This window comes from Prionailurus viverrinus, chromosome E3 (assembly GCF_022837055.1).
Source record: "Prionailurus viverrinus isolate Anna chromosome E3, UM_Priviv_1.0, whole genome shotgun sequence".
NCBI classification, from domain to species: domain Eukaryota; kingdom Metazoa; phylum Chordata; class Mammalia; order Carnivora; family Felidae; genus Prionailurus; species Prionailurus viverrinus.
The window spans coordinates 4,615,426-4,630,994 of record NC_062576.1 but is presented as its reverse complement, the minus strand read 5'-3'; the positions used below and the strand labels follow the sequence as shown (position 1 = coordinate 4,630,994).

Genomic DNA, 15,569 nt, shown 5'->3' with positions numbered 1-15,569 from the left:
CTCCCAGATGTCCGACTTCTTTCTTCATGGTAGGGGATACAAGATAAGGTACCGTGTGCTTGACTTTGGAGGGAACAGCATAATACACACACCTGACCTCCAGACTGCCAGCATGTCGTAGAGATTACAGATCTCTGTAGTTTAAAGGGATTGATCTCCCGCCTCCTAGCACTCATCTACCATATTAATGTATCCTAGAGTACCTGCTACTTCCTGGTCACCCAGGTTCTATCTGCCTGTCTTTTGAATAGAAGACCGCTGTATTGTCCTGTTGGACCACAGATGATCGAGGTCCTTGCCAACTGCTTCTGGTATTCTCTGCGTATCAGACAGAGAAAGTGTTTTTCAGATCAGTAGCTACATACCGGTTGCCAGAGGCTATGTGTATTTGCTCTGGTAAGAAATGACATCTGGAACAGCAGCTACAGTTACAGGCAGCACCTGATGAATCACAGTAATGCACATTCTCCATACAAGTACCTACAATACAGTAATGTTCTCAAAGCCCCACTATCTGTACAGGCCAAACCGAAACAATAGGAGATGTGTTGAGAATCAGTACCGCTGTACCTTTGAAGTCTTCGACGATGGCACCAATCTCAAAGATGCCCGGAGGAATCTGGTGGTACTTTCTGTAGAGAGGGGGTCCTCCAAGGGCTTCCACTTCCTTTCCCCACCGCATAGCCCTTACTCCACGGACCAGAGGGCCAGGGAATTGTGCCAGTTGCCTAGTGTCAAAAATAAGCAACGGCAGGGCACACTCCGGGAATTATAAGCAGTTTACTGTTGCTGAATCATAAAATACAGCATAATAAGTGGTACGAGATGGGACGGGTATTCCAACTTATACGTGAATGTTCCTGGCAGCACTATCCACAGTAGCCAAAGGTGAAAACAGTCCAGATGTCCTTCAACTGATGAGCAGTAAACGGAGTTCAGTACGCCATAGAATGGGATTCTTACTCAGCCGTGAGAACAGGATGAAAATCCATGCCGCAACCTCGGAAGCCTCCTCAGTGAGAGGAGCCAGGCACAGAAGGCCACCCTCGCATCGTTCCATGTGTCTGAGCGGTCCTTAGACATGTGGATATTTGCCTGTGTGAAGAATAGACCAGTCAGTTGGAGACAGAGACAGATGAGGGGGTTCAGGGAAAGGAGGGCGCGGGGAGTGACCTGCTTCGTACGTACGGAGTTTTTTGGGGGGATGATGAAAATGGCCTGGAACTAGATAGCAGTGATGGTTGCACATCATTGGGATATACTAAATGCCTCTGGATTTTAAAATAGCTAAAATGGAAATTTTATGTGCGTTTTGTCACAATAAAAGAAATCCATACGCACATTCGCAAAGGAAAACCATCTAACATTTTGAATGGTATGTGCCACCAAAAATGACGACAGCTCCCAAATTCCCAACATACTTCAACAGTGGCGCAAATAACCAATCATGGACCTGTAGGGTCTAGATCAGTTACGTAGAGGGGCGTCTAGATCATTTTTGTAGAGGCGGCAGTGAACCTTCCTGTTTGAGCACAAGGTCAGCAGACACGGCTGCAGCTCCGGCTGCTCTTCCTGTCCTGCCCAGAAACACATCCTGTGGGGATGTTTGTTTCCTGCCTCGTTTAGAATCCAGTTCCCAAATCGCTCTAATCCCAAAAGAATCAACTGATACCTCCTCATCCCAATTTGCACTTTCGTGTTACTGAACAAGTCACCACAAGCCATAAAAGCAGTCTCTGTTTGGTTTAGGAAAAGTTAACAGGGACTGGCCCTACCTCTTACTGTTCTTATGATTGCAAAAACAAAGGCCTCAAACGGACCTTCCTGCCGTGTGGAACAGCTGTTTGAACATTAGAGCCATGTTGAGCGGTGCGTACTCTGTGTGCTCCTCCATTTGTCTGGGAGTGCCTTTTCTCCCATACCATATCCACCGTTACTTTGGTGACTGATAGCATGGTGGAACAGAGCAAGCAAATAAATGTGCGCCTTCTTCCCAAGCTTTCGGGAAAGGGCTGTGTAACCTTGGTTCTTTCATCCACTCCTCTCCCACACTATAGCCATAGCAGCTACCCAGGGAAGAAGCCAGCCAGCCCCAGGCCACCAGAGCATGACAGCTCAAAGCCACACAGCAGCCTTGGAGGTGATCTTACACAAAAAGTTTGCGCATAGAGAATTGCACTTGTGTTTTGGTCACGGGTTTTTATATTGGAAACATTTGCATCAGAACCTTGTAAGTCTTAACATGGAGCATTGAGAAATGTCTTCACAGTTGCCGAGTAACTGAATTCATGAACATGTGTGCTGTATTATCAAGTTGACAATAACAGATTCACTTTATTTAAACTTTGTCTCCTTGACGATGTTTCCTATTCAGCGACACTTAGAAATCATTTATTCTTCTGTGACTTGAACTGGGTTTAAATTCTTTTCAAGCCGGAGCTTTCCTGCATTTGGGGCCTTTCAAAATTAGACCTAAATGAATAGCAGCCAACTTCCTAATTCATTTTTCTATTCTTAAGCACATGATCTGGCTTCTAAGGAGCAAACTATGACAGTCTTCTGGATATCAGTAATTAAAAACACCTGCCTGCCCCCAGACTCACCTGGCTTCCCTTACTTAGCAGATACACTGGGAGCCCTGGGAGGAAGATGGCTATTTTCTCAGTGTTAGGAGAGAGGCTACAGATCAGAACTCCTGCCCAGACTGTTGAGTCTTTTCAGGGAAGCAGTTCCCTGGTCACCATTCTGGGTTCCCGCTTGGAAGAAAGAGGAGGGCTCAGAGCAGTGGGGCAAGTCCAGCTTTGGGGCTGTCCACTCTTGGAGTCCTTCCTGCCTTCCCTAGTCTCCGTAGATGTGCCTTTTAATACCTTTGAAGAACTCAACTCAGTAGAGGAGGACAGACACATCAACAGTCACGGGCCAAGGTGGCAAGTGTCATTTTAGAGTTAGGAACACTGCACTGCGGAAGAAACTAGTCCAGCGCCAGCTCTTGGCAGAGAGCCAAGATGTGTCATTTCGGCTCTAGTCCCCTGCCTCTCCAGATCAGGTAGAGTGCTTCTGGAAAGAAGTAGCTTCCGTTGGCCAGGATCGACTCCTATGCATGCAGATCCCCTCGCTACGAGGGAGTCTGGGGATGTGGGATTTTGACGTGGAGATGGGCCCTGTCAACAGGAAGAGGTTATGAACTGGTTGCTGGATTGTCCCCACCTGTGTCTCCCCACCCCACACTAAGTATTCAAGACCGAAGGTGTCTCTGCAACTCAGGTTTAGGCCCACTGGCTCTTCGTGAACCAGCTTTGTTTATAGAAAACACATATTTAGGAAGACCTTGCGTTTTCTCTGCTTTAGGCCTGTAACAAGCAGAATAAGCAGTTTCCAAATGCTGGTGCCGGGTGCTGTGCCAGGGTACTTGATATTCATACCTAATAATCCTCAAAACGTGATGGAGGCAGTTGGGCTTTCCTAATTTAAAAATGAAGCAACTGAGTCTCCGAGCGGCTGTGGGATTTACTCAGGGTCACATAACTAATAAACCGAACGTAGTTATCGACTCCAGAGCAGAGGTTCTTTGCACTCTCCAGGTGTCACTAGAAGGGCTAGGCGGTCCCCTGTGGGAAAACGGACTTAGTGGCCACAGCGCTTTTCTCTTCCCGTCATCTTCCCTGCTGTCTCCTCTCATGTGTTCTCTTCTCAGTGAGGAAAAAATGACGGCAGCCCGCATCAGGAAATGCCACAAGTGTGGGACCGGCCTCATCAAATCCGAAGGCTGCAACCGCATGTCTTGCCGCTGTGGCGCCCAAATGTGCTACCTCTGTCGAGTGTCCATCAACGGCTATGACCACTTCTGCCAGCATCCTCGCTCACCGGGAGCTCCTTGCCAGGAGTGTTCAAGATGCTCTCTCTGGACCGACCCCACCGTAAGTGAATGCATGGCTGCCTGTTGCTTTGTAGGGGGCAATCGTGGTAAGATGACATACTGAAAAGGGATTTTATATACACATAACTCATTGGGACTTCTGGAAAGATATGAAATTACATAGACCAATGACCACGGGGAAAAAATGAGAAAGTAATTAAAAAGCAACTCCTCAAGAAAGCAGCATGCCCAGTTTGTAGGCAGAGTCTTACAATCCTTCAGGGAATAAAATGTTTCTGTGCCATCTAAAACAAATCCCAGAGCATAGAAAAGTAAAGATAGTTTTACGTATTTGTGTATAAAGCATAATGCTGATACCAAAACCTGACAGAGATAACCCTAAAAAAAGAAAATTACATCCGTCTAACTCATTAATATAGGTTTTAAACTCTGTAAATAAAGGGGCGCCTGGGTGGCTCAGTCAGTTGAGCATCCAACTCTTGATCTTGGCTCAGGTCGTGATCCCAGGGTCATGGGATCGAGCCCCGCATCAGGCTCCATGCTGAGTATGGAGCCTGCTTGAGATTCTCTCCCCTCCCCCCTCCCTTGCTCATGCTTACTCGCTCTGTCTTTAGATAAAAATAAATTCTCGGGGCGCCTGGGTGGCTCAGTCGGTCGAGCGTCTGACTTCGGCTCAGGTCATGATCTCATGGTCCGTGCGTTCCAGCCCCGCGTCGGGCTCTGTGCTGATGGCTCAGCCTGGAGCCTGTTTCAGATTCTGTGTCTCCCTCTCTCTCTGCCCCTCCCCCGTTCATGCTCTGTCTCAAAAATAAATAAACGTTAAAAAAAAATTAAAAAAAATAATAATAAATTCTCTAAGTAAAATATCAGCAAATAGAAACTATAACCAAGTGAGATTGATCCAGAAATCCAAAAGATGGTTTAATACTGAGAGCTTTATTAATACACTTCACCATATGATATCTTTAGATGGTAAAAGACATGTAATAAAATCAAATATCTATCTTAAGGTTTAAAGAATAGTATAGAAGGTTGATTTTTTTAAATCCTATATTTCAGAATAGTCCTTTAGCATGTTTTTAATAGTGAAATACGTAGAAGCATTACCAAACGTCAAATCTAAGACCATCACCGCTATTTTGTTTTGGAACTGCTCGTCAGTTCAGTTAGCTAAGAGAGCAGAAGTTAGAGAACATAATTGCTGGTGTTTACTGGACATCCACTGTGTTTCAGGCACAGTTCTAAGCACTTTTAAATGTAGTGAAGAGGGGCGCCTGGGTGGCGCAGTCGGTTAAGCGTCCGACTTCAGCCAGGTCACGATCTCGCGGTCCATGAGTTCGAGCCCCGCGTCAGGCTCTGAGCTGATGGCTCGGAGCCTGGAGCCTGTTTCCGATTCTGTGTCTCCCTCTCTCTGCCCCTCCCCCGTTCATGCTCTGTCTCTCTGTCCCAAAAATGAATAAACGTTGAAAAAAAAAATTTTTTTTTTAAATAAATAAATGTAGTGAAGAAAGTTAAATCTACCGTGTTAAGGCTGAGAAAAGACAAAATAATCAACTGGAAAGCTATTAGAGGCCATAGCCATACAAAGATGGCTAGATACAAAATAAATACACAGAATGTCATTCGCTGTCATTCATATTATATAGCAATACAAGTCATAAAATATCCTAGAGATTAGGAGATTAGGTTCAACAAGAAATACGAAGAAAACTATAAAACTATATTGAAAGACATGAAGAGACTTGAACATATGCAAAAATATGCTTTCTTCTCAAGTAAGTTTTCACATAAACTGTATCACTTCTTAAAGTGAGTTCTAAGTTTGAAACTCTGAATCAGTGATAAGCTGATCTGGGCCAAGAGTTGTTCTCCCACAAAGACTGAGCAGAACAGTGAAAACCCTGCAAGCGTGGAGCAAACAAAAGGCCTGAGGAAGGTGCACCGGAGCCCCGGGGGCGCTAGCCCGCTCCTCTGCTCTCCCTGGGGCCAATGAGGACGGCCTGAGAGTGGAGACGCACCTCCCCCTCCAAGGGAAGACAGCACTTCTATCCGGAATCTAGACGTTTGCTGTGATTCCCATTTAAACTCAGTAGGATGGTTTTTTTCCCTTGAAAAATTGCTTCTAATGAGACTAATTTTTACTAAGCTGCGCTAATCATGTAGACTCAAGACTAGACCAGAGGACAAAACAGAAACCGGAAACACGTTGAATGAGAATTTAATGTGATAAAAATATTGGTTTTTATGTTTTGGTTTTTTTAAGTTCTTATTTAAAGTAATCTCTGGGGTGCCTGGGTGAATCATCCTGCTTCGGCTCAGGTCATGATCTCGTGGTTCATAGGTTCAAGCCCTGCATCAGACTCTGTGCTGACAGCTCAGAGCCTGGATGGTGCTTCAGATTCTGTGTCTCCTTTTCTTTCTGCCCCTCCCCAACTCGTGTTCGTTCTCTCTCTCTCTCTCTCTCTCTCTCTCTCTCTCCCTCCCCCCCCCTCCCTCCCTCTCCCTCTCCCTCCCCCTCCTCTTCCTCTTTCTTCCTGTCTCTCTCAAAAATAAACAAACATTAAGAAATTAAGTAATCTCTACCCCCAACGTAGGGCTTGAACTCACAACCCCAAGATCAAGAGTATCATGCTGTACCAAGTGAGCCAGCCAGACAACCCTGAAAATATCCTTTCAGATCACTTGGAGAAATGATAGATGCACCCGTTCTTTTTTTCTTAACTACTCCGTGTTGCCAGGACTAGTCTGAACAGAAAAGCCCCGTCATCATGGAGTTTACAGTCTGAGATGAGTCCTTCGTGTGGTTGGTGTTACGTAGGACTGACGAGTGATGCCACAGAGAAGGCTAGCGCAGGAGAAGGAGGCTAGGCCGCCTTTAGGTGGAGTGACCTGTGCGGGCTCCCCCGGAGGCAGCATTTGCAGAGAGGCCTGCCTGAGGAGGAGGAAATCAAATGAATTCAGCCTATTTGGGGACCAGAAAGAAGGCTGAGTATCTTGCAGGTGGTGGCTGAGAGGAGGAAAGTGAGGGAGGCAGGCACAGCCAGGCCGTGTGTCTCACCAGCTACAGTGGGAGCTGCTGCAGGGCTTACATGGGGGGGTGACTTGGCCTAATGTAAGTGTTCAAGATCACACTGGCTACCATGTGGCAAGAGAAACCTTCAGCAGCTCTTTTGGGGCACTGGGCTATTTGGAAATACTTCAAGAAAACAAGAGAAAATGACTTCTATCATCCCCTAAGTGCGAAGATCCTTCTTAGTGGTATATCGAGGCCAGACTAAAATTACTTAAATCCTCTTTGGCAAAAGACATCGTAAACAAAGATAAAGTTAAATGAAAAACTGGGGGAAATCGTTGTAACACACATATGATACAGATGAATAGTAAAATGTAATGACACGGGCATCTGGGTGGCTCAGTCGGTTAAGCGTCCGACTTCGGCTCAGGTCATGATCTCACCGTCCGTGAATTCAGGCCCCGAGTCGGGCTCTGTGCTGACAGTTCAAAGCCTGGAACTTGCTTTGGATTCTGCATCTTCCTCTCTCTCTGCCCCTCCTCCACTCACCCTCTGTGTCTCTGTCTCTGAAAAATGAATAAACCTTAAAAATATATATATGTAATGAGTAATATGACTCAATAAGAAATCAATAAACATTCCTCTGTTAATAAGGATCAATTTGGCTGTGACTCACGGAAGTCCAAAAACAGCAGTGGATTAGACAAGATAGAATTTTATTTTTTCATCACATGTTAAGTACAGCAGCGAACAGCCCGAGAGTGGGATGCTGGTATTAGGAGAGTACACAGCTATAAAAAGTGATGCTGGGGCGCCTGGCTGGCTCAGTCAGTAGAGCATGTGACTCTTGATCTCAGTTCGAGCCCCACATTGGGGGTAGAGTTTACTTAAAAAAAAATTTTTTAAGCGATGCTATATGTATACATTTTTTTTTAACTTAAATATCCAGGTAATATATACTGCATTAATAAGATGCTATATAGCTATATTTTAAAACATGGTGGAAGAAAAACATGGAAAGATCTACACATAGGACACCCAACAGCAGGTAGCTGGGATCACGGACCCAGGTTACCGCAGGGGCAATAGTAACATAAATGATTGGTGAATGTCAAGTGGGGCCAGGTCTGGGGCCGTAGGGTGTGGTGGGGACTATGGCAAACAGGAGAGGGTATAAGCGTCCATCTAAGGCTGCCCCTCGGCCCCCACAGATTGTTGCCAAGTGAGATTTTACTCCTAGTTACTTAGCCATGGCTTCACATTCTCCAGAGAAGGTAGAAATCTGTACTTTAATATGATCTCTCTTGATTGTTAAAGATTAGCCCTTAATCCAAGTATCTTTAAAACACAGTTTAAACTAGCACTTAATAAGCCAAAGGAAACGCCTTGTCAGCCAGCAGACTTGACCCCTGCTGCAGAACATCTCCAATGTGCCTGACAAGAGGAGGTGTCGGTAACAGGCCGGCCCCTGTGTGACAGCCACAACAGAGCATTCTCCTGGCCTACCCATAATCCTCGGAGCGACCAGTTTTGAAAAGCAAGGAGTCGTATATGGAAACCAGGTGTGTGCATGTCAGGAACAACCTCACTGGGCAGAAAATTGGGCTGAGGGACCCAGAAATCGCTCTCACTCCACAGCTCTGTGACTGAGACTCTTAGCAAGCCTTCCTCCCCGCCACCCACTGCCACCCCCCCATCACCAAAGGAAGGGCAGACTTTGTTAATAGGTCATCCTTCTGGTGTTGGTTTGATGGAGTGGAGGGAGGTGCGGCCCTCAGTGACACGGGCTCACTAAGGTGATCCGCGGGGCCTCTGGGGACGAACCTTCCCGGGACCTGGCATTTCTGCCGACCTGCTTCCTCGGTGCCATGCAGCTTAGCAAACTGGGGGAACTATGTGAGGAAATAGGATTTTTTCTTTTAAGTTTATTTATTTATTTTAAGAGAAAGGGAGAGCCGGGGAGGGGCAGAAAAAGCAGGAGAGAGAGAATCCCGAGCAGGCTCCATGCTCTCAGCACAGAGCCTGACACGGGGCTCAATCCCACGAACCGTAAGATCATGACCTGAGCCAAAACCAAGAGTCAGATGCTTAAACCGACTGAGCCAACTAGGCGCCCCAGGAAATAGGATTCTTTCTCTTCAGCTACAACTCCCACTAAGTGCTCCCTGCTCTGCATCGTCTCTCCGGAAACAGCGCCAAGTAGAGTCACACACGAGAGGGCGTTCGGCTGGCTGACCTGTCCTCAGCCTGCACAGTTTTCCCTTTCTCCTCACGCTTGTTCTTGTTCCTTCTCCCACCTCTTTTTTGGTCCTACGCCTGGAATTGGTTAAAGGTTTCTTGTGTTCTGTTACCTTGTTTGGGTGCCACGGCGTGCGACTGCCCCCTTGTTTCTTGTTGAACTGTCATCTTCCGCCCTGAGAAAGGTTCTGCATTTGCTCAGAATAAAGTTCAAAAGGAAGGTCAGGCAAATACAAACTCCTCCGATCTCCTCGGGCAGCTACAGCCAGAGATTTGGTTCCATGTGCCCCATTCCCATCAAATCTGGGATCAGCCCCGTTTCCTTGATTCTCACCAGGAGACTGATTGGATTCCAAGCCAGCATCTGTTGGGGCTTCTGAGAACACAAAGCCATTGAGAAGTCCAGGGAAACAAAGCATGCCCTGTCATCCAAGCCTTTTCTCCAGCTTAATTAACCAGCGAGGCCGGGAAGAGTCTCTATGTCCCTTGGTGGTTTTCTCCCTTAATGACCAGAGATTGCTTGGGAACCCGAATGAACTCCATATGAGAGCTGAAACGGGGAATGTAACTTTCCTTCTCTGCTCGTTATCAACAAGAAGCCAGCAACACTGAACCGCGCGTCTTGAAAAACAAGATGTCTTTTCAGGAAGGAAAGAGAAGCAAACTACAGTTTTCTAACTGGGGGGCAGGATGCAAAGCCACATGGCCACACATAAGTGAGCAGACGTTATTTTGCAGCAGGGAGGGTCCCTGGGGCTTGACTGCGTCCAAACACGCTGACCATTCCCTGTCCGTGTGCAGCTGAGTGAGCGGTAGTAGTTAGAAGGTGTGTCTCCTCAGAAGCCGCGTTCAGCACGGCAGTCACCTGGCAGTGTGGATTCAGAAGTGGGGCAAAATTCTTCACAGCCCTCTTCTTCTCTATAAACGCAAAACAAAGTCAGTGTTTATCTTGGATTTTGGTTACCAGAAACTGCGCAGAATTGTTTTTCACAACCTCCTTGATTTTTTTAATATGAAAGTAAAGATTGTTCAATTCAAATAAAACTCTGGGGCTTTTACAACCAGTTTACAATTTGATACCATTCCCACCCAGCCATTTGGTCAGGAGATGTGTTTATTTTTCCCAAGCCTGCGTCGAATTGAGCCTGATGTTGACCTGCATTAATGTATTTAATTCTCTAAGGCAGATGCGTCCTCCCATTTTTACAAAGATGACGGTCAGTGAACGGTATCTCGCAGGCTCCAGCCCGGATTGTTTTTTCTCTTGGCGTCTTAAAGCCGCCCACCTGGCTTCTCCTGTCTGTGGTTCCAGCACCACCCCGACTAGACCAGTGCCCAACCCCTGCCGGGTCTGGTGTATGGAGGATACTGCACAACTTTTTTTTTTTTTTTTTTTTTTTTAAAGTAGGCTCCACGTCCAGTGTGGGGCTTGAACTCATGACCCTGAGATCAGGAGTCACACGCTCTACCGACTGAGCCAGCCAGGCACCCATGTTTCCTTAACTTTTTTTTAATTTAAACTTTTCTTAACATTTATTTATTTTTGAGAGAGGGACAGAGCGTGAGCGGGTGAGGGGCAGAGAGAGAGCGGGCTCCAGGCTCTGAGCTGCCAGCACAGAGTCTGACACAGGGCTCGAACCCACAAGCCGCGAAATCGTGACTTGAGCTGAAGTCGGACGCCCAACCAACCGAACCACCCAGACGCCCCAGTGTTTCCTTAACTTTTTCAGTGTGCCTTGTCCGAGAGAGAAAGACATGGAAATGTGAGCTCCCTTGTTGCCCCTCAGCCCAGCTTCCACAGCTAGCCTCAGCATTTTATTCCTAGTCACCTTTTAAACACTGTCCGTTCTGTTACAACATGGGGACAGGACCCACCCCTCACCTGGTCTGCAGGTGAGGAGAATGAGATTCGGGTCACTTGGTAACAGCAGGGTGCAAGCCCAGGTCTTGTACCAGATGCCAGCTCCTTTTACTCCAGAAGTCTCCTCACCCTGGAGCGAGAGGTCACAAATTTTGGGGGGCTCATCAGAAGGTGCCCATGGGGGTCCCTGAGCCCAGTGAACCAGGTGGGACTCCACAGAGGTGTAGGACCGTCACTGGACCCCTTCCCCATGAGCGAGTTGCCAGTGGTAGAAGGGGGGGCCAGGCATCCCCAAACCTTGAAAGTGTCCCTGATCAAGTTTAGGTATCACGGGAAGACTTTGCCAAGGAGGGTAGCAGCATGACTTAGTCCAGTAAACAGCTGATATGTGTTGTCTTCAGCGAATGCCAGCAGGCCCAGGCTGAGCACTTGACCCTGACAAGAGTCAAAACGTCACATTCCATGCTGCCTCCGGGCCCCTGTGGGGAGCTCTGGATAGAAAGGTGTTTGGGTGCTGGGCCTCTCTGACCCAAGATAGCGGCCTGAGCCCGCCGAGAGCCTGGCCGTCTCTGCTCCCCAGCACGTTGTCCGGCCCCCCGCCCCGCCATTCCAGACCCCAGCTGCACAGCATGTGCCGCTCTGGGCCGGGCCTCCCCCTCCTCCCCCCAATTTCCTGTTGCAGGGGGACAGCTGGGGCGGGGGGTTAGGGACTGGTGTTGCTCGGCGATCTGCAGCCGATCTGGGAACAATTTGAAACTAAATCCTCAGCCCTTTGGAAGGCTTTTATGAAATCATTGCAAGTTTATTAACAACAGCTGTGGCCACACATGACCTGGATCCCAGCCCCAACCCCACCCCCAGAATCGCAGGAGGGAAGCAGCAGTTGACTTGCGATTCCCAGTCACCTTTTTAAGGGGAGGAAAAGTTAAATGAAGAAGAAAAGTCACCCACCCTCCCTCCGTGGTCACAGGAGGCTGGACAGCAGGCAAGCGGGCGGCCGGCCACAGTGATCAGAAATGCTGAACAAAACCGGCCCAGAGGGACTTTTCAAAGCTTTGGCAAGAGCAGCCTGGGGCCAAGCGCTCACACGTCTATTTTAGGGACCTCCAGCCTGTGCTGGCGATCTCGGCAGTCTCTGATTGACAGAAACAGCCTCTTTTTCTGTTGCCTCCTGTCTGTCCAGACTCTGCTGCTCAGGGAGAGCTGTGGAGCTTCGTCGTTGAGGCGCAGTTTAAGGAGTCGGGATTTGGGCGCCTTTTTCTTTCTTAATTAAAACCTCTCTGGTGAATTCTGCCTCACTTCCTGTCAGCGACCGCCGGGCCGAGTGTGTGTTTGGAGAAACCGGGCCCCTGCCGTCGGCCTCGTGCCCTCGCCGTGCTCCCCGCTGCCTCCATGTGAAACAGGCGTGTCCGAGGCCTGCAAGTCAGGCCGGCACTTTGTGTCCTGCTGAGCTCAAAGGAATTCAGGGAAAGGAAGTAAAACCTTCCTGTTAAGATGCAGCCCACTCGTTTCTTCCTTTAAAGTATTCTTCCAGATCTGCCGGGCGGTGAGACTCCATGCCTCATTCCACTTTGTTCCTTGAGCCTCGGCACTGCATTTGGGGTGTGCCGGACCACTGTGGGCGCTGTGCCTGTTCCCTTCGCAGTCCTCGGCGTGTCTGGTCGTGCTTTGTGGGCTCCCCTCCCAGAGTGGCCGTGGGCAGCCAGAGGAATTTTTTGGATGGTTCTCTTCCACCGAGCCCGGTGTTTCGTTATACTCGGCCTTTTGAGACCCGCCCGTCCTGGGACATCTTGACCATGGACTGGTGTCCACTCCCTCCTGTTTCAGCCTAGCCTCGCTCGTATGCACATTCCGTGGATCTGTGTAAAAATTTTCACCCCGATTAGGAGGAGCCAGAAAGCATACAGAGAATGGAATTCAGGCCTGCTGGATCCATCTTAAAGCCCGTGCCAGAGGCCAGATGGAGGAGTCCTGGGGGACGTGTCGCCCTTGGTGGCCGTTCACTAAAGCCTGTCGGGGTGTCCGATGCGGTGACTGTGACAGAGCCATCTGTTCCTCCCGCAGTTTCTGACAGGCCTGCGCGGGCGGGCTGCGGAGAGGAGCTCAGGTCTCAGGGGCCGATGAAGGGGCCCTGACCGCCCGCTCCTGAGGTCTGCAGCCTGTGGCCACCTGCAGAGCCCAGAACTGCCCAGGCACCCCTGGAGGCTGTCAGCCCAGAAGGAGCAGCCGGTCTCTGCCTGGTCCCGATTTCACGTCTCATGACCCTGCGACCTTCGGCACGTGACTGCATCCTCAGAGGGGTAGAGTCTCTGGCAGACTGGGGTGGCAGGGAGAGACACCTAGAGAGCGGGTGTGAACTAGAGCAGGTACGCACGGGGAGGTGGGACCTGAATGTGCAGAGCACGACTTTCCAGAAGAGAACCTCGGGGCTTTTCTGAGTGAGATGTGGATACAAAAACAACCAATGGGAAGCAGGCCAAATATTCCCAGGAGTTCTCTCTGGAGAGAAATTACTGGTGACTTTTTTATTTGTGTTTTATTAAACTTTTTTTCCCCATAATTGCTTTAATGTGTATAAGAATCAAAAACACTGTTTTTTTGTGTGGCAGAAAGAGAAAATTCCATGGGACTCTGTGATGTGCAAGAAACTTAGTAGCCTCACAAGAAAAGCATGTCAGGGAAATTTGGAAGTGTGTGTTCCCACTCTTGAAACGGGCTAAGAACAACAGCTCAGTCAGAGGCGACAGGAGACCCGACTACCATGAGCCAGTAAGTCCTCTTGGGCCTCATGGTAGAGCCTGGCCTGCACTTTGGGTTTCTGGCTCAAGAGGTGAGGTTTTTGGGCCCCCAAGCTCCTGTCTAGATGAGAGGGACCTGCTAGCTTTGTCTCAAAGGCCAAGTGCCGGGGAAGCCGGTCAGAGACTGTCAGACGGGCCTTTTTTAAGTTTATTTATTTATTTTGAGAGAGCACGAGGAGGGGAGGGGCAGAGAGAATCCCAAACAGCGTCCACACGGCACAGATCCTGATGCGGAGCTCAAACTCACAAACCAAACCATGAGATCATGACCTGTGCCGAAACCAAGAGTCAGACACCTAACCATCTGAGCCATGCGGCCTGGCACCCCTCAGATGAACTATTTTTAAGGCATGGTACATGCACTTTTGGGTGAGCTGACCAAGAATGCGAATTCCCTAAAAATTTCCAGGGAAGTGATGCTCTGCTGTATTGGCTGTTCGTCTGCTTGAATGGAGGTCTTTTGTTTTGCCCTATTTTCTTGTATTTAGTGGAAAAAAAGGAGATTTCGGAGTTCTGCCCATCCCAGAGAGAAGAAGCCTTCTTGTATTTCAAGGAGGGTAAGATGCACTCTCTCTAGAACAAAGCAGGGCCTGAAAGTACTCGCCTGTGACAGTGCTTGGGGCAGGGCAGGCAGAGTTCCAGGGGCCCTGCAGTCACACTGCTCCAGAAGCTCCAGTTCAGAAACCCGTGGTTTAGGAGGTTAAGAGCTCCAGCCTTGGAGCTGGAAGGCCTGGGTTTGAACCTCACTGAGTCTCAGTTGCCTCGTCTGTAACGTGGGGATTCATTAATCGGACCTGACTGGTGGAGTTGTTACGCAGATCCGGGTCTGTGTGGTGCTCGCGGTAGGAGCTGGCACGTAGTGAGGCCCCCGGTAAACGTTAACTTGCATTCTTGCTGTCACTGTGCTTGGGACTTTGTAAGAAGAGGTCATTTGCTTCTCACGGTAAACCTGCTGCAGATAGGCTCCAGGTCAGGTTGTGGAGGCTGATGGGGTCCCCCAGCCCAGCTCTGTGGAGCCCCAGAACTGGAGTTCTTCCTATCACGCCCGGTGCCTGTCCGTTAGGAAGCCAGTGCTGCTGGAAGATAAAATTGGCCGTGGTGGCCGCTCCGGCACGCCTGGATTTCCTGTGGGTGACTCAGCCCCTTCCGGGGGTGCTGGAGGTCAGTTCCTTCTGTGACCCAGCCCCCGCACCCGGCCTTCTCATCTTCTTTCCTCCTATTGTTCCCCACTTCCAGCAGCCTAGGCGTGTCCTAGATTTGCAGAGTGGAGAGTATCCTGGTTCACCGTGAATGATGACACTCAGGGTGCCTACAGTGTGTCCCAAGGGAACTCCCTCCAGAAAGGTCTCATAGAAGCCCATCTGTCACTCAGCCCAAACCCAAGGGGACCAGTCTTCATGTTTTAAGTTATGGTAAAATACATATAAAGTAAGATTTGCCATTTTTTAAGAGTATATGATAATGTCTGCCTTTACTCCTGAGCATATTTTATGTTTATTTTTGAGAGAGAGAGCATGACCAGGGAAGGGGCAGAGAGAGAAGGAGACACAGAATCTGAAGCAGGTTCCAGGCTCTGAGCTGTCAGCACAGAGCCCGACGTGGGGCTCGATCCCACGAACCACGAGATCATGACCTGAGCCGAAGTCGGACGCTCAACCGACTGAGCCACCCAGGCAGGCGCCCCTTGATCTGAGGAGCTTTTTTTAATGTTCTTATTTATTTTTGAAACAGAGAGAGACAGAGCACAAGTGAGTCAGGAGCAGAGAGAGAGGGAGACACAGA

The 15,569-nt window shown here is 48.9% G+C and overlaps 1 protein-coding gene and 1 non-coding gene across 5 annotated transcripts in view; one reads left to right on the top strand and one right to left on the bottom strand.

Moving 5' to 3' along the window:
- Nucleotides 1-15,569, top strand: part of RNF216 (ring finger protein 216) — a 145,377-nt gene that overhangs the window by 123,383 nt on the left and 6,425 nt on the right. For all 4 annotated transcript variants that reach the window (XR_007147903.1, XM_047839300.1, XM_047839298.1 and 1 more), the window contains exon 15: nucleotides 3,695-3,917. Coding sequence is in view for 3 of the 4 variants with exons in the window: in XM_047839300.1 (XP_047695256.1) it covers nucleotides 3,695-3,917 (223 nt within the window). In the remaining variant the exon portion in view is untranslated. The remainder of the gene's footprint in view (nucleotides 1-3,694; nucleotides 3,918-15,569) is intronic.
- TRNAR-CCU (transfer RNA arginine (anticodon CCU)) lies at nucleotides 10,543-10,615 on the bottom strand. Its single transcript has one exon. It is a non-coding gene; the product is annotated as a tRNA-Arg (tRNA).